This window comes from Puma concolor, chromosome A1 (assembly GCF_028749965.1).
Source record: "Puma concolor isolate L17-30 chromosome A1, mPumCon1.1.hap2, whole genome shotgun sequence".
Taxonomy (NCBI): domain Eukaryota; kingdom Metazoa; phylum Chordata; class Mammalia; order Carnivora; family Felidae; genus Puma; species Puma concolor.
The window spans coordinates 4,013,091-4,029,360 of NC_141667.1; the positions used below are offsets into that span (position 1 = coordinate 4,013,091).

The window sequence follows — 16,270 nt, forward strand, 5'->3', positions numbered from 1 at the left end:
GAGAGAGAGAGAAAGCAAGGGAGGGGCAGAGAGCGAGGGAGAGAGAGAATCCCACGCAGGCTCCTCATCGTCAGCGCAGAGTCTGAGCTCTGAGTGGGAGCTCAAACCCACGAACCGTGAGATCTTGACCTGAGCGGAAACAGAAGAGTGGGATGCTTAACCGACTGAGCCACCCAGACGCCCCCTGCTGCTGACGCTTGGCCCTGCACATGGCTGTGGCCAGTCCTCAGAGATCCACGTGCTCAGCACAGAGGGCAGAGCCCCCAGGGAGGTGACCAAAAGTGCCTGTGCGTGCGTGTCGTGCTGCTGAAGGCTGGCTCCCCGAAAATCCTACCAGTGCCGTCTGGGGACAAGCAGGGCTGAGGGGGCTGCTCGCTCACCCTGGCGCAGGCAGGCATTGCCCTGATGGTCTTGGATTTGTCTGGGAGGGACTTGGACAAAGGCGACATAGTTGTGAGGTTTCTGCTTTCTGGTCCAAGGCCGGTCTTTCAAGTGGAATTGGAGCTGCGTTACCGGTCACGATCCATGATATAATCCAGTTGAATTAACACGTGGAATTTTTAATAAATACGGCAAATGCATTTGTTAAAAAACACTGTAAATGTATTTTCTCTTCCTTATGAGTTTCTCAATGTGTTCTTTTCTCTAGCTTCGTTTATGGTAAGAACACGGCAGATAACACCTGTCACATACAAAATGTGTGCCAATGTGCTTACCTTAGCGGTAAGGCTTGTGGTCAACAGTAGGCTGTTGGTGGTGAAGTTTTGAAGCTTCAAGGTTATACGTGGATTTCTGCCCGTGCAGAGAGAGGGTCGGCGCCCCCGACCTCTGCGTTGTTGGAGGGTCACCTGTAGTTTAGCAGAAGCGGACGCGACAAGCCCTGGAAGCACACCGTCGGGCACTGCTGTTCATTGTACGTTCAGTGGCCTGATACCCATTTAAATTAATACTGGGGAAGTTCCTGATATTAGTAATAAAGTTATTTGCACATTTATCTTTCTGGGCTAGACTTACCTAGAGCGGTGAAGCCAGATTGCTTAAGACAGAGGAAAAGCAAGTAGATGTTAATGGTGACAGTCAGTTATGGGTATAGATGCGTTGGATCTTATTGAGAACCAGCCCACCCCAAATTCCTGAATCACATTAGAGCGGGGCATGCCTCTGGAAGGTCCGTCCTTGGTAGGAAACCCAGAAGTACAAAGTGAGAGAGTCAGACGCATGTGAGGACAGGAGGGGGTCACCTGCGTAGTTTGCAAGGAAGGCAGCTGTCCGAGCGGAACATTTTCTCCACATGACTTCCCAAACCCACACCCCGAATGACTTCCAAGGGTGTGTTCAAATGACAGAAAGTGTGGAACTGGAGACAGAAGGGGGGAGCATTCCGTAAGTGACAAGGGCAAGTGCGGCAGCCCCGCCACAGACCCGTGCTGCCTGCCACCTGACCACGGAGGGCCTGCACCCAGGCGTGCGCATGCCAGGGGCCGCACGCTGGGGCGAGTTCGAACGTCCACAAAGCGTGAGCCCTTCACCTTATTATCCAGAACCAGGGGAGTGTTCTGGTAGCTCGTTCTGCTTCCAGTGAGAGAGCACAGCCTGTGGCAAAGGAGTAGAAATCCACAAGTATCAAATCTACGGACATAGTGTGTCTTCAGAGCTCAACATCTCCCGCTCGCTGAGCACCTACCTGCTGCTCAGGTACATTGCATATGCAACCAACTCAGCACAGACAAAGGTCTCGTAGCCGCATCTTACAGATGTAGGAAAAAAAAAAACCCTCCCGGAGGCTGAGTATCCCGCCAAGGCCACACAGCGAGTGGCTAAACCCTAAACTCTTAGCCTCTGCACAATGCCATACTGCCCCCTGGCCTTTCTGGAAAGTCACTGTTAGGTCTGCTCTTACGCTCTGCAGCGATTGCACAATACGTACCTATAAATACACGTGTTGCCATAAATCACGCATTGTACGCCATGTGTGTTTTTATTTCTGTCCCACTGAAGAGAGAAGACGTCTATCCCAAGGAGGCTCCTTTCCCTTGAAGCCCAGACTGTCATACAAAACCCCTCTCCTCCCCCACCTCCCACAGAATACGGTGTCCTTGGTGGCCAAACTGTATTTCTGGAACTCCAGGGGCCCCTCAGCCCACCTTTATGAGCCCATCCTCACTGCCCAGTACGCCTTTCTTTCTAGCTCTGTGCTACCCTCCAGCTCCCCTCCTGAAGCCAGTACGTCTGCCAAAGCCATCCCTCCCCCGGGAGCGCCCTAGACCGAATGGCCCTGTTCTTGGAAAAATCCTTTTTAAATGGCCACCTTGAAATTTCCTACTCCTCGCTCTTGTGAATCATCCCCGGACACCCGGTGAGATTCCTGCCTCTGACCCTGCGGTGTCTCTCTGTTCCCCGAGTGTCACGCACAGTGCAGAGTGTCCCGGCTTGGGAGGTGTGTGCCAGGCCAGGAGAGCAGCCCCAGCACGTCCACATCCCAGAGCAGTGCCCCGCCTGAACACACGCTCAGTCTGCACGGTTCAGTGAGCCGAAGCGGGGGCAAGGCGAGGCCCTGACGTGAGCCCTTAGTGCTGGGGAGACGCTGGTGTGAGGAAATTGTGCATTCTCCTCCTAGAACATACAGATGTATCATCAAACCTGGTGCAATACAGGAATTTCCCTTCCAAACGAATAGGAAAGACTTTTAGATAAGTGAATTAAAAACATAAACTCTGGCAGGAACAAAGATTTTTTTTTTTTTTTTTTTTTGGTCTTCTTTGCTAAATTAGTACCACTTGGGTTCAAAGACGATAGATCATGTTTGTCAAGTTTGAAATTTATCAAACTCCTTTCGCCTTTCCCAAATTTTAGATCTGTGACTTAAACATACTTCATAAAGAAGATTACCCTGTCCTCTCCATGTTGCTATTTATCAATGAGAAACAGAGTGCTTTATGAATAACACCGCACTTCAAGGATTCCTTTTCGGTGAGACAATATACGTACGCCCGCTTCTTGGGCGGAAAACCTGAAACACGGGCGAAGAAAATATTTTTAAGCACACAGGAAAGGCACGACCAGCTGGGTACTAGACATAAGGTATTTGCCACCATCTTCCAGGTCTGATGGCCGGAGCTATAGTTCCATCCATCATCCCCAAGTGCCTGCTCCCCTCGCGCCATCACAGATTATAGCCTTGGGAGTCACTTTGCGATGTGCATTGGGGAAGACAGTGCTGCTGTGTGGTTCTGAGGGGCCGCGCCCTACCTGTTGAAGAGTGTGGGGTGGCTCAAGACGAAGCATGTAGCGCAGGGCTCGGAGGTATGGGGCAGGGCGCCGTTCTGGGCCAGGTACAGCCCTCTCCTCTCCGGCGGGGTGGGGGACTGGGGCACGGAGTCAAAGGCAGCAGCATTTGGACAAAGTTATGGGCAGGAGGGAAACGTCTCGAATGAAAGGTGACATCATCCAAGGCATGATTGGGAGTTTGAGGGTTGACTTAATGTTCTAATTGATATTAAGCTTCCAAAGGGCTTCCAGAAGGCTGCGCGAGGGGTGGAGAGGAGGCTGTGAATCTCCTTCTATAGTAGCAGGGCTTTGTCTTGTAGGTTACTGTAGTGACAGTATTTAGGCCAAGACAGTGACTTGCTTTAAAAAAAAAAAAAAAAAGCTCTTTAAAAGCACTAGCGTGTAGAGCAGTGAGGGATGTGGAACAGGTGGAGTGTGGGGCTCTGTGAGTCAGCCGATGCAGGGGTGCACCCTTGCTGTGATGAGGTGCAAGGAAGGGAAGCAGAGGCAGGAGCAAGGGAGCAGGGGAAGCGTGGGCTGGTGGGGAGAATGCGCTGTCGTTGGCAGAAGTCAGGTGGGTGAGCAGGGAACCAGCTTGGGGACCGGGTTCGGGAGTAGCGTGTGCTCCTGCCTCCAAAGCCACGCCACGTCAACACGCAAGCAGCAGGAATCACTGGCTATTTAATTTAATTTAATTTAATTTTATTTATATATTTTTTTAACGTTTATTTATTTTTAAGAGAGAGAGACACAGAGTGAGAGCAGGGGAGGGGCAGAGAGAGAGAGAGAGAGAGCAAGATACAGAATCTGAAGCAGGCTCCAGCTGTCAGCACAGAACCTGACGTGGGGCTCGAACTCACAGACCGTGAGATCGTGACCTGAGCTGAAGTCGGACGCCCAACCGACTGAGCCATCCAGGCGCTCCTTTAATGTTTCTTTTTTTTTTTTTTTTTCAACGTTTATTTATTTTTGGGACAGAGAGAGACAGAGCATGAACGGGGGAGGGGCAGAGAGAGAGGGAGACACAGAATCGGAAACAGGCTCCAGGCTCTGAGCCATCAGCCCAGAGCCCGACGCGGGGCTCGAACTCCTGGACTGCGAGATCGTGACCTGGCTGAAGTCGGACGCTTAACCGACTGCACCACCCAGGCGCCCCATTTAATGTTTCTTTTTAAGAGACAGAGAGTAAGCAGGGACAGGCCGAGAGAGAGGGAGAGAGAGAGAGAGAATCGAGGCAGGCTCCAGGAGCTGAGCAGTCAGCACAGAGCTCAACGCAGGGCTAGAACTCACCAACCATGAGATCACGACCTGAGCCAAAGTCCGGCGCTCAACCGACTGAGCCACCCAGGCGCCCCACTAGCTATTTTAAGCAGAAAGAGATCTCCTGCAAAGAATTGTGTGCTGCCATCAGCGTCCAAGGGAGGAGTGGTCCGTGCCCCAGGCTCCAAGAAGGAGTCTGGAAGGCCTTCTGTAGAGCTACGTCCCCTACCCGGGGCAGGAAGGTGAGGCCTGGGGAGGCCGCTGCGGGAAGCCTGCTTTAGGAACGCGCAGCCTTAGCCACGTCCCCGGGAACACGCACCCTCAGCTGCATCCGGGGCACCAGAAAGCCACCTCTGGCTGCAGGCAGTGAGGGCCCAGAGAGCAGGCTGCAGCCGCAGAAACCCAGCATCTCTGTCCTGCCTGCCAGCTCCACGGGCCAGGGCGACAGCTCCCTGCTGCCCCCTGCCCGGCAGCCTTCCCATGCGGGTGGCTGCTTCCTGGAAGTTAACTTCCGCGTGACGCAGTTGGAATAAAATGACAGAAACACCGCCTCAACCTTGGACCTCTGGGAAGTCACATTTGCGAGAGTGTCCAATGGACTTGGAGTGCCCACGTGCCAAATGCGCCCTAGGAACTCCTTTGCCAACTCAGGGTCTACACACCATCGCGCACCGAAGATTCCGCACCGCCGTGAGGACACCCGATGCTCCCGCCCAACGTGGCGGATTTGTTTATTCTTCATGCAAGTGAGAAGTAATCCCATCTTCTCTGCAGAAGGGAAGAAAGAGAGTGGTGTTTAAGTAGAGATTTAAGTTTTCCCCTCATCAACCATAAAATGTCTTACTGGATCCGAAATCTCTTCTTAAATAGAGATGCAGGATATAACCACAAGTTCAACGGGATGCATCCAAGAGACATTTGGGGGTCATACTTCCCTATCTTTCTTTTGATAAAGAACATTAAGCTATTTTCTTTTTTTATTCTGGTATATGGTCTCCAACTCTTGGAGCACTCGCTACACATCTGGAATGCACTGTTCAAGTCAGCACCATTTTTCTTCACAGCAGGGTTTGAAGATGAGCCCAAAGGACAATTTCTGGCCGAAGATGTTTGGTATCATTTTATCTAAAATTCAAACAATTGCTACACACTTATTCTAAATGAAAGACACTTTCGCCACCACCCCCTTCTTGGCAATAATTTTCTGCCTGGATAATTTACAGAATGTACTATATTCTCACGATCTTAGAATAACACCATTCCAACTCACAATCTGAATCATCAGTTTCAGAAATAAGGAAGTTTTGAGACCCGTGGCTTCTCAAGACCACTTAGAAACTCAAAACACTGCTTTTCAAAAAAGCTCTTTGTCACTCTGGGGTCCAGAGAGTTTTGTGTTGTGTGCTTTTTTCCCCGAAAAAAAGTAAACCTCTTTTAGGCTGCATACGTCATTGAATCAACACATCCTTGACTTCCCACCTACCCAGCACCAACTCTTCCTTCCCAACTGGGGAGATGACACCCAGGCTCCCAAGTCTATTTCCAGAAGGCAGCCGGAACCAAAGGTTTTCATGCAAATCTGAGAATGCCACCCCCGTGTCTGAAAACTCTTTATGGCGGCTCCTTGCACCTAGAGTGTGAAACGTGTCTACCCTGGTTTCCAAGACCCTGGTGGCATCGGCAGGTGCTACCCTGCCCCCCAAGCAATCAACACCAGGTAAGTGGCTCCCCACTCTCTACACTCCAGACTCTGAGCTGGTTTCTGATGCTTCGACATGCCAAATTCACTTCTGACTTGGAGACTCTCTATTGTCACCTCCAGCGCCTGCAACTTTTTTTTTTTTTAATACACTTTACTCTTTAGAGCATCTTTAGGTTCACAGGAAAATAGAGCAGAAGGTACAGGGTTCCCGCGTGCCCCTGCCCCCCACACTGTGCTTAGCCTCCGACATCGTCAGCATCCGGGTGGTAAGTCTGTTACTGCTGATGAGCCCGCATGGACACATCCTCACACCCCGTCCATGGGGAGCATTAGGGTCCACTCCTGGTGTTGCACACTGTATGGATTTTCATGCACGTACGGATGACGTGTATGTGTCATTACAGCACCAGAGTAGTTTCACTGCCCTCAAGATCCTCTGCGCTCTATCTATGCAGTCCCCCCTCCCCCAACCTGTGACAGCCACTGACCCCTTTACTGTCTTCGCGGTCTTGCCTTGTCCAGAAGGTCACAGAGTTGGAGTCCTGCAACATGTAGCCTTTTCAGATTGGCTTCCGTCATTGAAAAATATGCATTTGGGGTGCCCGGGCGGCTCAGCTGGTTAAGTGTCCTGTTGTTGATTACAATCTCACAATTTGTAAGTTCGAGCCCCACGTCAGGCTCTGTGCTGACAGCACGGAGCCCGCTTGGGATTCTCTGTCTCCGTCTCTCTCTGCCCCCTCCCCGATCGTGTCCTCTCTCTCTCAAAATAAATAAACTTAAAAAAAATAAAATTAAAAATACGCATTTAAGATTCCTCTCTCTGTCTTTTCACGGCTCAACAGCTCAGTTCTTTTTAGTGCCGAATAATATTCCATTGTCTGGATGGACCCCGGTTTATCTACTCACCTACTGAGGGACATCTTGGTTACCTCCAAGTTTTGACAATTTGTAATAAAGTTGCTGTAAACGTGTGCAGGCTTTCTCATGGAGATACGTCTTCAAGTCATTTGTTTAAATACCAAGGAGTGTGATTGCCGGAGCTCCCGCTGTTTTTTATTCTCACAAGGTTATTCTTTTATTCAGATGAATATCCACATATTCATGTGCTCATTGATCCTTTCAACGACTCTTTGGTGAATGACTGCTTCTTCACTCCTTCTCCAGAAAAAAAAAAAAAAAAAAGCCTTTCCCTTGACTCCAATGGCCCTCTTCCAGCCACTGAGAACATCTCAAAAGCCACTGCTTAGATGTAGAGTGGCAGTTCCCCACCAGGGAGCTTCTGTGCCTTCCCCCCTCCACCCCCACCCCCGCCCCGGGTGGTGGGGCAAGTCCAGAGACAGCTACGACGACCATGGGATTGGGCCAGGTGTTCCTGGAGGCTGGCGTGAGACGTGGGGGACGGTGCACAGGGTATAGGATCGCCCCGGCTGGAGACCCAGGAGACCCGCTCGGAGTAGCCCCCAGCCTCAGGCCCCCTAGCAGAGCCCAGTGGAAACCCCCTACACCAAGCACACAAATCTGTGACAATACTTGCCCGTGTGGGACTGAAGACACCAGGGGGCTAGGTCGTGCCAGACCTTGAATAGGGCTCACCAGACCTCAGGCAGTCCCGTGGATGATGGTAAGCAAGGTAGGGGTGCTAAGGGAGGGGAGCCCAGGAAACGTCAGGCAGTGCAGGAACAGACCAGTTCCAGAGCAGGTGCTCGGGGCCATGAGGATGTGGGCGCATGGGCGGAGGCCGTGGGACCTGAACCCACGGGGCTGGAAGGGCGCACGGTGGACGCGGGTGGAGGGGACGGCACGAGGGCCCCCCACGCAGAGAGGGATGGAAAATCAGAGCGGTCTCCGAGGAACCCTACAACAGAACGCCTGGCACCCTGTGAGGCCCACGTCCAGAGGTCAGCAGAGGGCTTAGCCTCTGTGCTGGACGTAGGGAGGTGGCACCAGACCCCCGGGGAGGTACCTCCAGGGCCGCGGCAGGGGGAGAGGGTGGGCAGTGCAGCTGGCAGGCGACAGCTGCCCTGGGTTCTGGGCGACTCAGCAGCTGGGACTCCCACGAGGGAGTCCGTCCTTGAAGGAGCGCAGCCTTCCCTGGACAGCGCCCCTTAGAGACCCCCTCCTTCAGACTTACCTAGAAGGACCAGGGGATCAGTTCTAAACCAGCAGGCAGGTACTAAGGCAGCGGACAGCCTTAGCGAGGGCATCGGTGAGCAGGGATCCCTGTGACGCCTGCCTTGCTCCTGTCACCCCAATGCAGGGACCCACCCTCTCAGCCCCGAGGTGGTAAGGCTGGAAGATTCTTTACCAGGTGTCTGATGTGGAAACGCCCTGGGGGACCTCCTCGGAGCGGAGCCCCCTTCACCAGGCCTCGGCTCTCACTCTGGCGCAGGTCCGTTTTCTCTGGGAGTGAGAGCCCTCCTCAAGGAGGCATCCCGGAGGAGGCCTGGTGGCAGGTGTGCTGTGGTGGGGACCAGAGCCCCGTGACAGTAGCTGCCTCCCATCATGACAGTCTCTCCTGACCCAGCGTTGGCCAGGCTCTGACCCTCTGCTCGGCCAGGCCCCGCCTTCTGGGCTTCCGTGCTCATCTCTGCATTGTCCTCAAGAGTCCTGCTAAGTGTTTGCCCAGAATCCCCCACCGTCTAGGTCTGACCCCCTTGATATCGAGTCCATTGTCCCCCAGGTCACACGTGGTCACTCCATCTGCCTAAAAATCCTGTGAGGTCAGCTGCTCCCAAAGCCGCCTTTCCCCCAACGTTCCCTCTTAGGAACATTCCATTCTCAGGCTCCTCTTGGGGTCACTCGGCAGGTGTCCCAGGGCTCCCTTGGGTCTTATGTCCATGGTCCCAGGAGAGAGGACAGACATCCAGCGTGGGCAGGCAGGAGAGCTCCTGTGTAACTGGAATCACGAAGGGCCTGGACGGACAGACAGAAACGGCAATGTGAGACCTGGAATCCGAATTTGGTGAGGGTGATATGGGTCGGTGCCCGTGGACCGGCCGGATGGACGTGCCTAGAACAGGGAGGGCTGGGCCATTAGAGGCAAAGCGCCCCTTCAGTGCGCAGAATCTGAGGGCGAGGGTGGGGTGACTCTGTGACTCTGGACTGGGAGGAGGCCTGTCCCTGCAGGCGAGGGGGCCGGGAGGGGTGTGGCCAGGAGGCCGCTGGCAGGGAGCTTCCCTGGGCGTGCGGTGCCCCCTCCGCTCTCGTTCTCACGCTTTGCTGTCGGTGCCTTTGAAGCCTCAGTACTTTTGAACACAGGGCCTGGCGTTTTCATCTTGCACTGGGCCGCGCAAATCGCGTAGCAGGTCTTGGCGCTGGAAGGTGCTGGAAGCTGGCTGGGCCTGCGGTGCGGGCGCCTGGAAAGAGCGAGTCACTGAGGAGGGTCCAGGCAGACAAAGGGGCTGCGCAGGAAGCCAGGGAGCGAGCGGCCCGAGGGCAGGGCCGTGTCCGGCCTCCCCTCCCCAAGGCGCCGTGTGCCTGGCGCACGCGGTCATCCGGCGACGTTTGCCGCGTGATGAACGAGTGCCGGGGAAGGGAAGACAGAAGGTGGACGAAGCGTGGTCTCTGGGTCTGGTCTCAGGGCACCTGGAGGTGAGCAGGGAAGAGGCCCCTGTTAAGGTACATTTGCAGGAAGCGTGTAAGACGGAGAAGAGCTGGGGGAGGCGGAGAGGGGCTGGGGAGGCGGCTGCCCCTCCGCCCCCAGTCCAGGGAGGACAGCGAATGAGGTCTGGCGTGGACACAGCGAGGCCCCTTCACATCTCACATTCATCTTCCTCCTGGGAGAACAGGGCTACTGTGGGGAAGGAAAACGCAGGAGCCGTGGGGGGGGGGGGGGGGACAGGGGCCTGGAAGGTCTGAGCAGGTAACATCTGGGCTGAGACCGGGTGAGGCAGAGGGCCGGCCAGATCCGGAGGACTGTGGGGTCACGTGGCACGAAGCGTGGCCCGGACCGGAGCCCGGGGAGCCTTGGCGACGGTGGAGGGGAGTCCAAATCCTGTTTCTGGCGGAGAGGGAGACGGTGCATCGATCCAGAGCCTGTCCGCCTCTCTCCTGTCGGCGGTGTCGTCCTCATGGACAGCTGGACACCGATCTCGGCTGGTGGCGAAGGGCGGGAGCTGGCTGTGGGGGGCTCCCGGGCCGTCCAGGGGCTGCCGGTCCCCGGATGGTAGTGGTGGCCGTGGAGGGGAGCTGGACGGCGGGGACGTGGCACCAGCAGGGCCGCAGGTGATCGGCCCGTGTGGGGAGGCGAGGGGGCCGAGCGGGGAGGACAGCCAAATCAGACAAGGGGACGAGCCACCAGGCCTGCACGGCAGCACCAAGGAGACTCCCAGGGGAGGAGCCGCCACCGGGACGCCCGGCACCGCCCCTCAGTGGCGGCCCAGAGGGGCGTCCTGTGCAGGCCGGCCGCGCAGCCAGGTGCCTGGAGCCCCCTTCGAGGCACGGCCCGGGGGGCAGAGGAGGGAGGGCGGTGACCGCAGGGTCCGCACAAGTGCAGCAGGTGGGCAAGAACAACCCTGGGCAGAGCCACCGCGAAGCCACTCCACTGACCGAGCCCTCTGTCGCCGGTCCCCACAGCGCGGGCTGTCTGGGGCCCCTGGTACCCTGGACCCCGTGTTGGGCCCGTGGCCTCGCAGGCGTCTCCGTCCACACGAAGCCCAGCACAGCTTGCTGGCCGCTCACCTCCTGTCTTGGGCTTGACTTCTCCCACCGGCTGAGCTCCAGCCTGTGCTGGGATGCCCCAGGGAGGCTGGGGGAGGGGGAGGCCTGGCGGGGTGGGGAAGGGGGAGGGGTTAGGGTTAGGGGAGGCCTGGCGGGCTTTTTCTCTGCTGCAGCCAGGGCCTGGGCCCTCCAGGCGGAGGAGAAGTTACGGTCCCTCGTGGTTGGTTCTGCAGTGACTTGGGTTCACAGGCTGTTCAGCTTGGGGTCAGAGTGCGACGTGGACAAGCAGGCTGTTGGTGGGGGGAGTCCCCTCCTTTCAGGACGGGGACCTCGGTGCTGCCAGAGGCACCTGCCACCCCGCAGGCTGCAGGTGACCTCGGGCAAAGGACAGAACCTGCAAGAAGGGACGCCTGGAGGACGCCCCCTGGAGCTCAGGTTCGGACGTGGGAGAAGGGGCCCTGTGGGGCTGGGAAGGGACTCTCCGAGGACTCAGATGTGGCCCAGGGCAAAGCGAGGCAGAGACACTGACAGGGCCTGGAATCCGCCAGTACGAAAAGGGAGGCCCAGGCCCTTCTCCCTCCTCCCATCGCTGCGGAGCAGCCTCTGGGCAGAGTCTGCGCGTCCCCAGCAGCGGGAGCCCAGCAGGCCCGGCTCAAGGGTCCCAGTACCACAGGGCGGGTAGCAGGGGAGGGGTGGGGCTGGGAGGCGGGAGCTCCCTACCCCTCAGTGCCCTGGGGCTCCTCTCTGCCCCCTGGGGGGGCAAGTGAGGAGCACAGAGGGTCTTCTGGGCCAGGCCCCAGCTGCTGACAGTCAACCGGGAGGAGGTAGTTGCACGCCAGGGGCCGGGGGGGGGGGGGGGGGGGGGGGGGGGGGGGGGGGGGGGGGGGGGGTTCTCGAATGCCTCGGAAAACCTGACGCTGTTGAGCCGCTGCCCTGCCGTGGTCTGCGGCTGGTACAAGACCCAGGAGGGGGCCCAAGCGAACCCTTCCCAGCGGCAGTGCTTCTGACGGTGGCTGAGGAGCCACGTTGGGCGTCCGGCTGCCTGCTTCCACTCTGCCTTGGCCGTGGCATCGGGAACACCTGCCAGGCAGCTTGCCTCCCTCGGGCCGCCCTCTGGGTCCCCGGCGGCTTCCACCAACAGGCCCACGATATCCAGTGGGCAGAAAACCCTCACCTTTTGTCCCCCGCCCGCCCCACCTCCCACAGCCTCAGGAGTGGGTCCCCTTGGAATGACACCAGGGCACGTGCCTGGCTTGGGGTGGGCCATCCCACAGCCCCCTCCCTCCTTCCCTCCCTCTCCTTTGGGGTGGGTGGGTCGCACCCCGCCCACCAGCCCTCCCTGAGGGAAGCCTCTCTCCCTTGCCCCCGAGACCCCAACCTCCCTCTGCAAATCCCCAGAAGCGACTCGGGACAAGCGGTTTACTGCTGCCTGGTGTTCACAGAACACCCCACGAGGGGAGTGAGCCTGAACTCCCGTGGAAAGGATTATACAACCGTGAAAGTCCTTTAAAGTCATGCTTCATCATTAACACTCACATGGGTTCTGCATTGTCCTCCCAATGATGCTTGTCTTGAAAAATGGATTCTTCGGCTTTCTGAGCGAGCTCCATCTTCCAGGAAGCGGCCGCGTTTCCCCCCAACTCTGCATCACTTCGAGGGTGGGAGCTGGGCTCTAAGCGAGGGCCCAGGGCCGAGTAGTGGCCCGTGGGGACAAGTCACTGCCGTAACCCAGGACAGTGACACCAGAGCAAAGAGAGCTTAGGACCATGCGTGATGGACTGTGAGGGGGCAGATGCTCCCTGAAAAGTGCCTTCCACTGAGGATGCCACACAAATAGAACCGTAAATGTGGTTCCAAAGTCCATTTGTGTCTAAAAACACAAGGAAAGACTGACATCTGGTGGCCATTTGTTAGCATGACATCACAGGTCCAGAAATTAACTTCTTCAGATGCTGTCTGAATTATAAACTGTCAGAGCTGGAAACCACTCCATGAAACGTAGCCAGGGATTTCAAAAGACATAATGTGGTTTATTTTTATTATGCAGAAGCGCATCAGATGAAGGAATAGTTCTTCGTAAAGCAAAACATAGGAACTTGCAAAGAACAAGTATCTTTCCGTTTTGAGTTCGTATCTCCTTGGCTTCTAGACCAAATCTATTAACCATTTCAGGGGAAGACTACATTAATGAATTAAGTCATCAGTGTAACTAACCTCCGAATTATGTTACGTTCTAAAGCTTTAGTTTGGAGATGTTACTGAGTATACGGGAGGCCGTGAGGCAAGAACTGAGCCTTTGAGTCAGTTCCTCTAAACAACCGACTGGGCTCCACATGTACAAGGGAGCCCCCACATCAGAAGCCAGAATCTAGACATCCCTCCAGGCCTGAGGAGGCTCGGACAGAAAAATGCAATGTTTTTCTTGTAAATTTGTTATGAAAAAATGATTAAAAAAAAAAAACAAAACCAAACCCAAGAGACCACAAATTAGGTTTCTACAAGTAAGCTAGACATATTCGTTTTCCGAAATGGATACCATCGATAACGTGTTACTAAGTACTCTCTGCTTCATAGATCCTATGGATTTGGATCTGCCCTGGTTGCTTTTCCCCTAAATGACAGGTAATCCTTTATAAGAAAACACCGGCTCAAATAGGCCACTCACTTGACAATTTAAAGGCAGGCATGTGGTTCCAAATTCACTGTTCACCACTTTCTGTAGTGTAGACGTTTGCTGGCTTTTTTCCATGACAACAATGAGACAGGTGTGGCTGTGGGAAATGGGAGAAAGAGGAAAAATGTAATTTTTGGCATTCCTCAATTAGTGGCCCTACATCAGTTTCCATCACCACATATAACATGTGGTTTTGTTCAGCTTGCAAGGTAAGAATGAGTTTTACATTTTTTTAAAAGACTTTATTTTTTCTTTCATGTTTATTTTTGAAAGAGAGAGAGAGAGAGAGGGAGACAGAGCGTGAGAGGGGGAGTGGCAGCGAGAGACGGAGACACAGAATCCGAAGCAGGTTAAGGCTTTGAGCTGTCAGCACAGAGCCCCACACGGGGCTGGAACTCACGAATGTCGAGATCATGACCTAAGCCAAAGTCACATGCTTAACCGGCTGAGCCACCAGGTGCCCCAAAATATATAATTTTAAGTAATCTCTGTACATGACCTGGGGCTTGAACTCATGACCCCAAGATCAAGAGTCGCATGCTTCATGGACTAAGCCAACCAAACACCCCAAGTTTTACATTTTTAAATGATTCTTTAAAAACCAAAAAATGACAAATACGCAGTAGATCTATGTGGCCCCCAAAAGCCTAAAGCATTTATTACGTGGCCCTTTGTAGAGTTTGTCTACCCTACGTTATACGAACAAAACGTTTGTTTCTTTGAACGTCTTCAGGAGTGGTTTGAGAAAAGAAGAAAATGCACATTCAGTTTTGAATGTTAAATGCTTATTTTTTTTACCTTCACTTAGGTGCAGCAAATTTGATTCACTCTGACATTCATTGAGTACCTACTGTGTACAGCACTTCACGAGGTTTATAAGGAAAACTGAGGTCTCAGAAGACATGACAATCACTGTAATCCAAGTCTAAATGCAGGGTTACAAAAAGATCAGTCAGGGGGCGCCTGGGTGGCTCAGTCGGTTGAGCAACTTCAGCTCAGGTCATGATCTGGCGGTTCGTGAGTTCGAGCCCCACGTCGGGCGTCAGGCTCTGTGCGGACAGTTCGGAGCCTGGAGCCTGCTTCGGATTCTGTGTCTCCCTCTTTCTCTGACCCTCCTCTGCTCGTGCTCTGTCTCTCTCTCTCTCTCTCTCCCTCTCTCAAAAATAAATAAACGTTTAAGAAATTAAAAAAAAAGATCAGTTGGTGCTAAGGGGAAGAAAAGAAGGTAGGTGTCACTTCAGGTTGTGGAATAAAATGTGGGACCTGGAAGGATTACCTGGTAGATGACAACCAGTAGACCTGGCAGGAAGGTGTTCCAGGCAAGGGGAAGAAACGGGCCGAAAGACAAAGGCAGAAAGGCAGCAGTGAGAGTTCTGAGTTCCAGCAACAGCAGGTGCGCTGTGGGTGTGGAGGGCAATGTAGAGGGAGATAAGGCTGGAGGGTAAGCTGGTGCCTCCTCCACTCAAATAACCTGGGAAAAAACACTCATTTGGGAAACTTTAAATAAAAGGGAAGTTACTGTTAAGACACGTTTGTCTGGATCAGAAGCCAGAGATGGAGAGTCACCGGGACGCAGACATGGTCTGCTCTCCCCTTTCTCTAATGGGTCACACGACGGTCTTCCGAGGTACATCTGCTTCCCGCTGCGTTGCTGCTCATCTCCTTTCCCCGTAAACCCTGGTCTTGTTTTCCGCTCAGGGGTGAATGGATCCGTCAGGTACTGGACCGCCTTAGGTGTCAACGACAGGAAATCTGGCTGTCAGGTCCGGAGCCCTGGTCCCTTGCTCCACAGCAAGTGGCAGCCACGGATTGTGTAAGAAGTGGCAGGGGTGCGGTATTTGTAGAGGAACCAGACTGCTCTCTGGGGAGGGCCGTTTCCCGTCGCAGTGTCCGTACTGAACATTTTGGAAAAAGCCGGTGAAGTCTGGGTGTCTAGGTAGCACATACGATGCTCGTATCGAATGCGAAGAATTTGGACGTTGGGAAGCCGCGGGAAGTTTCTGAGCCAGCCAGTGATACGGCAACGAGCTGGGATCGTTAAGAAGAGAATTCTGCTGCCGGGGGATAAGGTGAAGACCTTCGGTCCAAGCCGAGGATCAGGGCCCGAATTTACCCAGGAATGTTACCCAGGAACAAAACCCAGGGGGAGGAGTTTTGTTTTTTCCCTCTCAAGGGGTATACACTTGAGATTTGGGAGCGGCCTGCTACCGTCCGTGACTGGGGTCACCGGCTGCGCCCCAGCCAGGGCTTCGGGCCGCAGGGAGGGCCTGGCAGAGAGACCGACCGGCCGACCGCCGCAAGCGCGGCCAGCTGCCGGGAAGAACGACGGTCCCGCAGGAAGGAGCGGCCGCTGTCGCGAAGGCCGCGCCACGGCGGGAGGACTCGCCCGGGGTCGTCCGCCGCACGGGGCGTCGGGAAGCGTAGTCCGTCCTTCCCCTCCGGGTACCCGGCCGGGCTCGGACAGAGCGGTTCCCTCCAGTTCCAAATCGCACACCTGCCCGACCCGGCGCGGGACCTTCCATTGCTGCAGGCGCCTGAGTGACGTCATCAAGGGGGTCACCGCCCCCTCGCTGAGGGCTGTAGGTGTCTATGGGAACCTGCCACAGAGCCAGCCGGCAATAAAAGACTAACCCCCTACTCAGCGCAAGGGGTGCACCTCCGATGCCTCTGCTCTTCCTGACTTTTCCTTTGTGGGCGCCTCTCCCGCC

The 16,270-nt window shown here is 55.0% G+C and overlaps 1 protein-coding gene across 3 annotated transcripts; it reads right to left on the minus strand.

The window, feature by feature from the left end:
- Positions 1 to 5,009: 5,009 nt before the first annotated feature.
- LOC147583994 (uncharacterized) lies at positions 5,010 to 16,156 on the minus strand. 3 transcript variants are annotated; one of them, XR_015240351.1, is made up of 6 exons: positions 14,839 to 16,156; positions 12,425 to 13,659; positions 10,778 to 10,993; positions 9,443 to 9,814; positions 6,718 to 9,142; positions 5,010 to 5,295 (listed from the first exon to the last, which is right to left on the minus strand). XR_015240351.1 is itself a non-coding variant. In XM_086675672.1 (6 exons), the coding sequence occupies exons 1-6, from the start codon at positions 15,193 to 15,195 to the stop codon at positions 9,720 to 9,722; spliced, it is 789 nt and encodes a 262-aa protein (XP_086531798.1). In that variant the 5' UTR covers positions 15,196 to 16,112; the 3' UTR covers positions 9,452 to 9,719. The 3 variants fall into 3 exon arrangements, 2 of the variants coding, with proteins under 2 accessions (XP_086531798.1, XP_086531799.1); XM_086675672.1 differs by lacking the exons at positions 5,010 to 5,295; positions 6,718 to 9,142 and having other exon boundaries at positions 9,452 to 9,814; positions 12,425 to 12,560; positions 13,554 to 13,659; positions 14,839 to 14,960; positions 15,082 to 16,112; XM_086675673.1 differs by lacking the exons at positions 5,010 to 5,295; positions 6,718 to 9,142 and having other exon boundaries at positions 9,452 to 9,814; positions 12,425 to 12,560; positions 13,554 to 13,659; positions 14,839 to 15,033; positions 15,129 to 16,111.
- Between the last annotated feature and the right edge of the window lie 114 nt (positions 16,157 to 16,270).